Source organism: Euprymna scolopes, chromosome 46 (assembly GCF_053919585.1).
Source record: "Euprymna scolopes isolate OS-2025 chromosome 46, ASM5391958v1, whole genome shotgun sequence".
NCBI classification, from domain to species: Eukaryota; Metazoa; Mollusca; class Cephalopoda; order Sepiida; family Sepiolidae; genus Euprymna; species Euprymna scolopes.
The window spans coordinates 148596466-148610302 of record NC_136527.1 but is presented as its reverse complement, the minus strand read 5'-3'; the positions used below and the strand labels follow the sequence as shown (position 1 = coordinate 148610302).

The 13837-nt window shown below is 32.1% G+C and overlaps 1 protein-coding gene across 2 annotated transcripts in view; it reads right to left on the bottom strand.

The window, feature by feature from the left end:
* Nucleotides 1–5169: 5169 nt before the first annotated feature.
* LOC145270291 (zinc finger and BTB domain-containing protein 41-like) overlaps nucleotides 5170–13837 on the bottom strand; it is a 28916-nt gene continuing 20248 nt past the window's right edge. For both annotated transcript variants that reach the window (XM_080125935.1, XM_080125936.1), the window contains one exon: nucleotides 5170–11785. In XM_080125935.1, the coding sequence (XP_079982061.1) occupies nucleotides 8260–9333 (1074 nt within the window). In that variant the 5' untranslated portion in view covers nucleotides 9334–11785 and the 3' untranslated portion in view covers nucleotides 5170–8259. The remainder of the gene's footprint in view (nucleotides 11786–13837) is intronic.

The following is a 13837-nucleotide window of genomic DNA, read 5'->3' as shown; positions in this document are numbered from 1 at the left end:
AAATGTATAACAAATTAAGGCAAGGCAAATGTATGACAAATTAAGGCAAGACAAATGTATGACAAATTAAGGCAAAACAAATGCATGACATATTGATGCAAGACAAATGCATGACAAATTAAGGCAAGGCAAATGCATGACAAATTAAGGCAAGACAAATGCATGACAAATTAAGGCAAGAAAAATGCATGACATATTGATGCAAGACAAATGCATGACAAATTAAGGCAAGACAAATGCATGACAAATTAAGGCAAGACAAATGCATGACAAATAAAGGCAAGACAAATGCATGACATATTGATGCAAGACAAATGCATGACAAATTAAGGCAAATGCATGACAAATTAAGGCAAGACAAATGCATGACAAATTAAGGCAAGACAAATGCATGAAAAATTAAGGCAAGACAAATGCATGACATATTGATGCAAGACAAATGCATGACAAATTAAGGCAAGGCAAATGCATGACAAATTAAGGCAAGACAAATGCATGACATATTGATGCAAGACAAATGCATGACAAATTAAGGCAAGGCAAATGCATGACAAATTAAGGCAAGACAAATGTATGACAAATTAAGGCAAGAGAAATGCATGACAAATTAAGGCAAGAGAAATGCATGACAAATTAAGGCAAGACAAATGTATGACAAATTAAGGCAAGAGAAATGTATGACAAATTAAGGCAAGACAAATGCATGACATATTGATGCAAGACAAATGCATGACAAATTAAGGCAAGACAAATGTATGACAAATTAAGGCAAGACAAATGCATAACAAATTAAGGGAAGACAAATGCCTGACATATTGATGCAAGACATGCATGACAAATTAAGGCAAGACAAATGCATGACAAATTAAGGCAAGACAAATTCATGAAATATTGATGCAAGACAAATGTATGACATATTGATGCAAGACATGCATGAGAAATTAAGGCAAGACAAATGTATGACAAATTAAGGCAAGACAAATGCATAAAAAATTAAGGCAAGACAAATGCATGACATATTGATGCAAGACATGCATAACAAATTAAGGCAAGACAAATGCATGACAAATTAAGGCAAGATAAATGCATGACAAATTAAGGCAAGACAAATTCATGAAATATTGATGCAAGACAAATGTATGACATATTGATGCAAGACATGCATGACAAATTAAGGCAAGACAAATGTATGACAAATCACGAGATATGGTACCTGGTAATTCTTTCTTCTTAGGGACATAATTTGAGCAATAAGAAGCAAGTGACTTTAATTAAGATGTATGAGCGTGTGTGTGTGTGTGTGTGTGTGAAATGGCACTAACCCTATTTGGGAGGAGGAAGTTTCATGGGAGTATGAAATTCACAAGCAGTCCCCAGTCGCATGTATGTCCCCGTCAGGGGATTGCAGGGAGGTGTCAATGTCCTCCTACATACAGCGCCTGGAATTCCCAAATTAGTCACCCATTTTAGTAACGACCAGGCTCAACGTTGCTTAACTGTCATGATCTGAGGGGAACCGGTGTGTCAACGTGATTATGCTGTATATTAATTAAGACTTACTGAAATGCTTACACCGTTTTTTGTAAAAATTAAATTTTTTTTTTTTTTTTTAATTTTTACATGGTGGTCACCACTTATCAAGGTCCAGAGGCCACTCGGGGATAAGGGTTATTGCGTGTACAGTAATCAATGGGATAGTATCGTAGTAATCGTTATTGTTGAAGATTTGATAAAATGTCTTACGTGACTGGAATACTACACTTGCTTTTTTTTTTGTTGTTTTTTTAATAAATCTTTGAGTACTCTTGCAGAATTTGACCTAGATCTTTGAGATTTTACATCAATTATGGTTCAGACTTGACCAGAAATCACCGGATTAATCTGAGCAAAGCAACAGATGCAGACGAATTTGAAAACAAACAAACCAGAAAAAAAAAAAATGAAATAGAAATACAATAAATAAAAAAATAACAAAAACCAATGTAAATTTACTGAATATATATTTTTTTTTTTCAAGAAAAGCATTTTGTATTCTTTATTTACTTTTATTATTTTTTTTGCAATTTTTTTATCAACAAAATTTTTTTTTTCAAGAGAAGATGAATGTTTTTTTTTACCCATAAGTTGTTAGGTGAAAGTACAGTTTTTGTTTTTCTTGAAAAGAAAAACATGTATTGGCAATAAATGTTTTTTTTGTAAACCAAAAATTTTTATAAGAAAAGATGAATGTTTTTATGGAAACACGTTGAAAAACGTTAGGTGAAAGTACAGAAAAGTTTTTTTTTCAAGAAAATTTACAAATTAGTTTTTGTCAACAAATATTAAAAATCTAAACAGAAAAAAATACCTTCCTCCCTCATCATAATAATAATTAAATAAATTATATTTTTTGTATAAAATAATAATAATTAAATAAATTATATTTTTTGTATAAAATAATAATAATTAAATAAATTATATTTTTTATATAAAATAATAATAATTAAATAAATTATATTTTTTGTATAAAATAATAATAATTAAATAAATTATATTTTTTATATAAAATAATAATAATTAAATAAATTATATTTTTTGTATAAAATAATAATAATTAAATAAATTATATTTTTTGTATAAAATAATAATAATTAAATAAATTGTATTTTTTATATAAAATAATAATAATTAAATAAATTATATTTTTTGTATAAAATAATAATAATTAAATAAATTATATTTTTTGTATAAAATAATAATAATTAAATAAATTATATTTTTGTATAAAATAATAATAATTAAATAAATTATATTTTTGTATAAAATAATAATAATTAAATAAATTATATTTTTTGTATAAAATAATAATAATTAAATAAATTATATTTTTTGTATAAAATAATAATAATTAAATAAATTATATTTGTTGTATAAAATAATAATAATTAAATAAATTATATTTTTTGTATAAAAAATATAATTTTTACATTTTATTACATTTTTTATAAAAAAAACCCAAAAAATGTCGATTTAGTGTTTCAAAATTTGAACAAAGCTCAGCTTAATCTGGTGATTGTCGGTCGAGCTCAAGCCATAATCGAAAGTAAATCCAGAGGATGCGGGTCAAGAGTACCAATCTTTATCAAAAATAAACTTTTTTTTCAGACGGATGGGACGAGATTTCGGGGAATTAAATAATTTGTTGATAAATCTATTTTTCATTGTCATGTTTTTTTTATGAAAGCATTTAAATAAAAAAAAAATTAAAAAATAATAAAAACTATGCAAAAAATGCAGTTTTAAAACAATAAATCTTTTATTTTCTTTTAACATTTTTTGTGTTTCACTTATCTTTTTTATATATTCCTCCAATTTTGAAATAAAAGATTGTAAATTTGTTGTGCCTTTATTCATTGTGATTAAATTTGTTGCAAATAAATTTTTTGTTCCTTAATTCATTGTCTAAAATTGTTGTGCCTAAATTTGCTGTACCTTAATTTGTCATACCTAAATTTGTTGCAACTATATTGTGCCTTATTTTGTTGTCTAAATTGTTGTGTTTTAATTTGTTGTGTATAAATTGCTGTGCCTAAATTTATTGCAACTGAATTTATTGCAACTGAATTTATTGCAACTAAATTTATTGCAACTGAATTTATTGCAACTGAATTTATTGCAACTAAATATATTGCAACTGAATTTATTGCAACTAAATTTATTGCAACTAAATTTATTGCAACTAAATATATTGAAACTGTATTTATTGCAACTAAATTTATTGCAACTAAATTTATTGCAACTAAATTTATTGCAACTGAATTTATTGCAACTAAGTTTATTGCAACTAAATTTATTGCAATTAAATATATTGCAACTGAATTTATTGCAACTAAATTTATTGCAACTAAATTTATTGCAACTGAATTTATTGCAACTAAATATATTGAAATTGTATTTATTGCAACTAAATTTATTGCAACTAAATTTATTGCAATTAAATATATTGCAACTGAATTTATTGCAACTGAATTTATTTCGACTAAATTTATTGCAATTAAATTTATTACAACTGAATTTATTGCAACTAAATTTATTGCAACTAAATTTATTGCAACTAAATATATTGCAACTGAATTTATTTATCGCCTGCTCTTTCTGCTGTTTATTTTGTGGAATGATAAAATTGTTGCCATAGAAAAGACAACCTGATTCCATTTCCGTTTGATGAAAATCGGTTTCCTTTTATCTTCTTTCGTTACAGATCATTTACTAGTTGGCCAGTTGTGTACAAATCCCAAAAGCGATAAAAGCCTTCTATCATGTCTGACACAAGGTTCAACAAACGAGATCAGAGATGCGACGCTGTACAACTCATGCTCTCTACCGATCCAAGTTATGACAACAGGACCATTGCCAGCACCCTCAAAATGCAAATCTAGATTATAGGGACGTGCCCAGGGTGATGAAAACAAAGTTTCCGATCACGGTTATGGTCATCAGTGTGAGTTTAAGTACTGCCACTTTACATCTTCAAAGTCGGCTTGAAAATCAGCACCAAAGTTTACCTGGATGTGCTGCAGAGTGTGGTGAGCCTTTGGTGCAATCAGGTGGCTGCTGGCAAACCCTGGATGTGGCATCAGGACTTAGCGCTGGCCCACATGCTCAGAGGGACCCACGCTTGACTTCAGAAGAAGTGCTATCACTTTATACCCGTCTCTTACTGGCCCCCCCTCTTCCTTCCGAACTGAACCCGTTGGACTACTTCATTTGGTCATATATCGAGAATATCACCAACATGAACTCTCACAACACCAAAGCCAGCCTGATCGCTGCTCTCTGCTGAGTATTCGCCGATCTCCTGCCAGTGCTTGTGGAAAAGACATGCTCCCAGTTCCGGACCCGTATTGAGGCGGTGATTGAGGCTGAAGGTGGCTACATTGAATAGATGTCAGCTCTACTACATAATCAAGCTACCTGAATCGATTTTTTTTTTCAATAAAAGTTTTAAAATAAAGCTGTAGTGTTGTTTTATTTTTAGGGTGACAATTTTATCGTTCTACCCTGTCAAGCAGACAAGAAAAGCCATTCTTAACACGGGGAAAGTGGGAAGAGCTTCGCCGTTATCTGAGAGGGAGATAATCTGTGCTTGTCCAGAATTCCCCCCATATTAAAAAACAAAAATTAAAAAAATTTGGTTTCATATTTTGTATTCATTCACATTATACAGAAAATGCAGAAAAAAACTTTATGATGTACATACTTGTGACTGAACATAGATGTCATGTTCCAAAAATTACGTAAATTGATCAAGTAGTTTTTTTTTATTTATGGAAATCAAATTTTATGACATGCCAGATGGGAGAGCAGCCAGTTGCCCTATTTATTTAGGCAGTACTTGTACAGTTTAATGAAGAAATTCAAAAAATGAGAATATTGAAAAAAAAATATATTACGTACCCGTTATGGAATGAATTTTTCATTAAAAAAATAACTTAATTTGATAAAGTAATTGTTTTTAACGAGATCGATCGGGTTGCAATCAACTTGCTTATTTTGCGAACAAGGAGGGGGTGCCTTTAAACAAAAGTGATTAAAAAAAGACAAAATAAAAAAGGATTAAAAAAGGACAGATAAACTCTTTAAAATAAGTGAAAAAAAAAAATATTCATCTAGGTATTTTTTCTGCTCATGTTTCAAAATAATCTTGTTTAATTTTTGACAAACTTTAATCAGTGATCGAGTTATCTTTCTTGGCGCCTCTCCTCCTGCTCCACGAAATAAACAAGATGGCGCCGATATGATCAATCTCATTAAAATTTGATTTTCTTCTGTAAAAAAAAAAAAAAAAATTACTTGATAAAATTATGTGAAATTTTTTTTAATAAGAACTTCATTCCATAACAATATAATATAAAATATAATTTTTTTTTTTTCAATATTTTCATTTTTTAATGTCTTGATTAAACTAAACAAGTAGGCTGCATTTAAATTCAGGGGCAGACAACTCACAAGAGCAGAAAACTTATTTCTCGACCTCCGGGCCAAGATTAAAATGTAGTATCTGTTCTGATACTACTTTTGACTTTGTTCTCGGTTAATGGAGGAGAAATCCTTCACGACTGAGACAATTTTGATTTTTTGTTCCTTTTTCTCCGCATTAAAAAACGACTCTGGTGTCTAACTCTGCCCTCGTGGGGGAGGCATTGTAAATGGGAACACACAAGGGCAGACAACTCTGTTCGATTATCTGTTTCTTTACATTGCACAACAACTTGTTTACTTTTTGAATGTTGTCTAGAAATGACATCTGTTTCTCTCCGTCAGATCAGGCTTTTGCGCCAAGTTGATTCGGAAATATAAAACATCGGATTCTGTGACAATATCGATGACATTGTTTGTGGTATTATCAGCTGATTTTTCTTAGCACATATCATCCTATACCCAAGAGGAGTTTTGACATCATTTGAGAGGGAGATTGCATCCAGATTAAAGAACAGGTCAGTACTTGCTATCTTGGCTGAGTGCTTCCTCTTCCGTGTGACCGCTGACATGACTGATGCTGATGTTTATTCGTGCTGAAATTTCTATGACAGATGCCGCTTTTATAAGGCTGAATACATCAAAGTTGGAGGAGCTTTGACGTTATTTGAAAGGGAGATAATTTTTAATTTTTGTGTATAGTTAATAAACACCACAGTAGCCATGAATATTCCAATGTTGCACTATGTGTCCAAAACTATCAATTGTTGCCATCCATCGAGCCCTATTAGAATATTTTCCTTGGTTTGTCAGATTCGCATAAATCACACTTGTGTATTTCCGTTTTTATAGGCGCCGACTGATTTTGGTGCAGATCACGTTCAATCATTTTCGCATTTGTGTTCTTTGACAGCAACGTTTTATTAAGCACGGGTGCACAGATATGCGTTACTGAACCAGCTTTTTTGCATTTTTCGAAACTCTGCGGAATAAGGTCTTTCTTGTTTATGTATACTCCTTGTCGGACAATTGAAATTTTGTATAGTTTCCTGCACAAATAAATGAAACAGCACTTATCCCTATCTTAGTAAACTGCTTGATTAAGCCAAACCACCTGCTAACATTCACCCACTTTTTTTATTGAAACCAACCGAGAGTTCTTTTTAGTATCCTTATTGTTCTCTTAAGTGCAATTGTCTGGATTTCTTTTGCACTTGGTTCACCAGGAATATTAGTTAGGTAGGACTTCAGGTTCTTCATAAGCCCTGTGGCACCTATAATGACTGGTATGATTGATATCTCCCTAAGATTCCAGTTTCTTTTAATATCATACATGAGACCTTGATATTTGGCCTGTTTCTCACTTTCAGCTCTGTTCAGACATCTACCATAGAGAACACTCATTTCAACAACGGTTGCAACTCTCTCTGACTTACTTCATATAACTATGTGCAGCATTTTCAAGGTAGGTGGCTGTAGGAATTACATGGTCGTAATGTATGGTATATAAGTCATTTCCAACTGTTCTTTCAGGTTGATATTCCCAGGACTTGGATGTTTAATTTTTTATTATTTTTTCTTCATCCTTTTCTTCCAACCAGATGTCTAACATATGCAGGTTCTGTCCAGATTAAAGACGGGCTTATTTCTTATGGATGTTGCGCCTCTAAGGCCGAATAGAGCAGTTGTATTTAAATGGAGAAAGTGGCCGAAGCTATGACGTTATTTGAAAGAAAGATTGCGTCCATATTAAAGAGTTCTTACCATCTCGGCCATGTGCCTCCTCTTCCATATGACTGCTGACATGACTAAGTAGATGCTTATTGTACTTGAAATCCCTACGACAGATGTAGCGTTTATATGGCAAAGTAGAGCAAAGTGGGAAGAGTTTTGACGTTATTTAAAAAGGGAGATAATCAAATTTTGCATTGTTTGTCAAAAACTTAATTATTGCCAGGAGAAGTTTTGACTTTATTTGAAAGGGAGATAATCAAATTTTGCATTGTTTGTCCAAAACTTAGTTATTGCCAGGAGAAGTTTTGACTTTATTTGAAAGGGAGATAATCAAATTTTGCATTGTTTGTTCAAAACTTAATTATTGCCAGGAGAAGTTTTGACTTTATTTTGAAAGGGAGATAATCAAATTTTGCACTCGATACATGCTGAGTCCAAATGAAAGAATGGGTTGATTTTTGCCGTCAAATACTGCATGTAAGGCTGAATAGAGCAGTCGTCTTTAAAATGATAAAAGTGGGAGGAGCTATGGCGTTATCTGAAATTACGTCCAGATTAAAGAACGGGTCAGTTCATGCCATCTCGGCAACAAACTTCCTCTTTTGTATGAGTGCCGACATGACTAAGTAGATGCTTATTCGTACTGAAACTTCTACGACAGATGCTGCACTTATAAGGCCTTTCACCCGTGTGCAATCGGATGTGTTGCAAGAGGGCGCCGTTCTGGCTGAACCGTTTATCGCAGACATTGCACTTGTACGGCTTTTCTCCTGTGTGCGTTCTCATATGACGGACGAGTGTGCAGCTCTGTGTGAACTCGCGTGTGCAGATTTTGCATCGGAACGGCTTGTGACCCGTGTGGATCTGCAGGTGCCGGCGGAGAGTGCCACGTTGGGCAAATTCCTTCTGGCAAACGCCACACGTAAAGGGCTTTTCTCCGGTGTGTGTTCTGATATGCCGAAATAGACTGCTTTTCGACGTGAACTCCCGTCCACAGATGTCGCAGCTTTCAGTAATGTTATCTGACGACAAGTCCCGCTTTTGAAATCCGACCGTCTCCATGGCATGCTTGCACATGTGTTCATTAAACTTTGTTTCATTGACAGAGAAATATTCGCATAAATCACACTTGTGTATCTCCGTTTTTATAGGCGCCGACTGATTTTGGTGAAGATCATGTTCAATCATTTTCGCATTTGTGTTCTTCGACAGCAATGTTTTATTAAGCACGGGTGCACAGATATGCGTCACCGAACCATCTTTTTGCGTAATCTCTTGATGACAAACATCGCAGGGAAATGATTCGTGCAATTCATTTTTTACGGATATCAACCTACTTTCAACAAGATTATCTCCCCTTGCCTCTTCGTCGGCAATTATCTTCTCATCCTGAAACAGCTTTTGGCCATTGTGTTTGACCATGTGCATCACGAGCTCGATTTTTTGACTGAACGCCTCGGCACACACATCACATATGAACGGTTTTCCGACAGAGTTCGTGAAGATGTGCTTTTGCATCTTCAAATTGCTGACAATTTCCTTATTGCATCCCTCACAGCAGAACAACTTCTTTCCGACATGTTGCTGACATTTTTCAATCTTCAAGTTCTGTTCGCACGTTTCTGAGACCAAGCAATCCATTTTAAGCGAATGTATTTGTAGCTAGTACACAGTGAAACGTTTTTTTTTTGTATAAATTGTTTTAAATTAGGGAAAAAAAGCACGGAAAGCACATTTGGCTATGCCCTTGAATTCAACGTGTCAACTAATACAGTTTGTTTAATTGAATGTCTGAAAGGTGCAGAAATGAAGTATTCTTAGAAATAAACTTAACGGAATTAAATCCACTTAGAAGTTGACATTTTTCCAGTTCTAATTTATTTCTGCAGGTTTCAGTGTAGAAAAAATCCATTTTAGATGAACGTCTTTGTAGCAAGCACAGAATGGAGTGCTTATATTATATGCACAAGATACAATATTGACATAAAAATAATCGATTGTTTCTGCATAATGAAACAGACGTGTAGAAAAATTTAATATGCTGAAAGAGCTGTTTGATAACAAAAATATATGGATGTTGCAATGTAGCTATATTGTCATCCTTACATATATATATATATATATATATATATATATCCCTATAAACTGTCATAAACTGTTTGATAACTTTTTTGATGCAAGTATGATTAATTTCATATTTGTAGTTTTCTTAAATGCATTAATCTGCAAAATTTATTGTATATTTTGGAAACCTCTTTCCTCTGATGAGAAGAATTGCATTTTTCGAAACTCTGCGGAATAAGGTCTTTCTTGTTTATTTACACTCCTTGTTGAAATTTTGTATAGTTTCCTTACAGGTTTATAATGTTTGCTTTTAAAAATTTGATTACATTTTCAAAAACAAGAGTTTTTTTATTATATATATTTATATATTTATATATATATATATATATATATATATATGTATATATTTACAAGGAAATATATAAATCCATTAAATCCTGTTATAATACAAGTTTTTCAGTATGTTGCTTTTTTTTTTTTACATAGGAATCACCACATTATCAAGGCCAAGAGGTCACTCAAGGATAAGGGTTAAAGAGTGTACAGTAGAAATTGGACAATATAGTAATCATTAATAATGAAAATTTGGTAAATTTGATAACTTATATGGAACGGCTCATCAAAAACTTATTTACGTTAGACTTGAAGACAACCATATTGTAGTCAGCCGGAAAGCAGGAAAACGGAAGACAATTTCACAGGCGTGCAGTTCTGTTGTTGATATGTTTCATTTTTTTTTCTTTTTGTATGTTTCCGAGACGCAACAGTCCATGCTAGATGAACGTCTTTGTAGCTAGCACACAGTGGAATGTTTTGTTTTTGTATAAATCACTTAAAATTACAGAAAAAAATTTTGGTCGATTTCTACAAAACGAACAATGAACAAGATGAAATGATACAAAAAGTTTTGTACAAAAAAATTGAAAATAAATTAGTAAATATTTTGATAAAAATTTCCGCTATAGATAAACTTTGAGATGTTATTATGAAATGGCAGGCAAAATCAATTAGGGGGGAAAAAAAGCACAGAAAACACAATTGGTTACACAATTGAATTCAACCTTTCAACTATTAGAGTTTGTTTTTTTTAAGTCAATAATGTGGGTGGCATACACAGATGATAGGCCATAATAGAAAACTGCATACATGTATTGTCAGCGAACCTTGAATTCAATTTGACATAATACAGTTTGGTTATGTGAATGTGTATATATATATATATATATATATATATATATATATATATATATATATGTCGGCCAATGACGACCAAAAACTAAGTTTTGTATTTTTATACAAACGAGTTTCGCTTCCTTGCTGATGAAAGATCAACCATGTAATATGCTTTAATAATGCAGTTTTATGTGAATTTGTATATTTTTTTGAAGGTTAGTACTGCGAGTGGAATTTATATACAGTAACGACGACCGAAAAATAAAAGTTTGATATTTTTATACAAACAAGTTTACGAGTTGTGCTTTCTTGCTGATAAAAGATTTTTTTAATACAGTTTGTTTATGTGAATGTATTTTTTTGAAGATCCGTAATGTGGATTTCATTGTGGACTTTTTCCAAAACATACATGGATGATGGGCCATAAAATATTAAATAAGCAACGAAAAATTCGATATTGACATAAAAATAATCAATTGTTTTTGTATAAATCCATTGATCCGATAAAAATTTTTAAAAATATTTAATCAATGAAAATTCTTGTGCCTGTCTTCGTCGAACTGCATATATCTGGAGCTCCATCGCGAGGGAATTAAACTTCAAAAGATCAACATTGAATTCTCGAGTTGTTTCAGTGTCAGGGAAAAATTCGATATTGACATAAAAATAATCAATTGTTTTTGTATAAATCCATTGATCTGATAGAAATAAATAAAAAAAAATATTTAATCAATGAAAATTCTTGTATCTGTCTTCGCTGAACTGCATACATATATCTGGTGCTCCATGCCGAGGAAATTAAATTTTAAAAGATCACCATTGAATTCTTGAGTTGTTCCAGTGTCAGGAACGATATCTGAAAGAGGCACAAAAGAGTATTCTTAGAAATGAGTATTTTTAATTTTTTTCAAAATAATTAAACAAAAACTTTTGGTGTCAAATGGCATTGATGTTGTGGAGAAAAGATACTACACTTTGATCTTAGCCAAAATACCAATGAAGCCTAAAAAATAATGCTTTTAAGTAAAATTTTTTTTGTTTTTCTGATGAGTATATGTATGAGAAGATTCGATATTGACATAAAAATAATCACTGTATTTTGTATAAATCCACTGATCTGATGCTTATCTTGATTGAAAATTACTCCATCCAGAGGAAATTAGACTTTAAAAGATTAACATTGAATTACTGAGTCATTCCAGTGTCAGGAAATAAGGTACTTGTACAGTTTAATGAAGACATTCAAAAATGAAAATATTGAAAAAAAAAAAAAAAAAAAAAAGGTTATACTGTACGTATCCATTTTGGACTGAAGATCTCCCCCCAAAAATTTCATTTGATTTGATCGAGTAGTTTTGTTTTTTTTTACAGCAGAAAAACACGTTCTTATGAGAGCACGTTGAAGTCAGCCATTATGGAATTTGTTAAAAACCCGCCACGGGGAGATAACTCCAGTTAAAGCGCCGACACTCCTTCCCCATCTTTATTACTAGCTTTTCTTCCTAAAAATCGAACCTTTTGCTTGGTATCATAACAAATTTTTTTTTTTTTTTTTTTTACAGCGAAAAAAAAAAAAAAAAAAAAAAAAAAAACTACTTGATGAAATTAAGTGAAATTTTTTTCTGGAGAACTTCGTTCCATAACGGATATGTGCAATATAACTTTTTTTCAATATTTTTCTTTGTCTTGATTAAACTGTACAAGTACCGGAAATAATATCTGAAAGTGGCAGAAAGGAGTATTCTTAGAAATACAATTTGTATTTTGAATTTTTGTCAAGATAATCTAAATAAAACGTGACTTCTTTTAATCCAAATAATGATTTTTAGCTTTACTTTTTTTTAAAACTCTTATTCATCCAAAATTCATCACACCTGAAAACCTATAAAAACAAAACAATAAACACCATCCCAAAAAAGAAATAGCAGACCTCCCTCCAAAAAAGGTGGTCATAAAGTGGGTGCTTATTTTATGTTAAATCAATATAGAAAAGTGATCCCCCACTTTCTGAAACAATACATTTGGTGCTTCTGCTACTCATCCCTCACTCCTACACATGTTTCAAAAAAAGAATTGCCAACGGTCCAGCTCTGTCCATTTACGAAATGTTGCATCCCTATGCCTATTCTACAAGTATTTTAAGGGAAGGTGCCCCGATCAACTCCAAGCCCTTAGACCTCATTGATGTAAATATCCACAACAAACTTGACAAGCAGCAAAATTCCACGCCTACATCGTAGAGATCCCTAAATTGTCGGAAGGCTTTTTATTCTAATAATAGTTTCTTCTCTTGAACTGCTAGACTTTAGAATTCTTTCCCCAATACTTTGCTTCCTTGACTGTACTGATATGCAGAAGTTCATTTTTCCTTTTTTTCATTACAAAGGAGTCATCATTCATCAAGCCCCAAAGGCCACTCGAGGATAAAGGTAAAAGAGTAAACCGTAGTCAATGGAAAAATATAATAATCGTTAGTAGTGCAAATTTGGTAAATTGGATTACTTAAGATGAACGGCTCATCAAGAACTTGTTTACATTGGACTTGAAGACGACCATATTATAGTCTGCTAAAAAGCTGGAAAATGGAACAAAGTTTCACAGGCGTGCAGTTCTAAGAAAAAACCTTTGTTCATAGAATCTACGTTTAGGTTTTAGCACAGATAAAGAGTGGGGGAAATTATTGAGAGTGGTTTCAGTTAGACAAGTGTTTTTTGTGAAAGTTTGATGAAGGGGGGGGGAATAGATTGGAGCTCAGATGAGCACTTGCCATAAAAATAATGATAGAGTAGAGACAGGCTGTGTGAAAGAGGTTGCAGGGAAAGTGAACAAATATCTCGCTGCTCAACTCCCTACATAGTATCTCTGTAGATTTGATTCCAGGTAGCACTACAACATGACTGAAAAATAA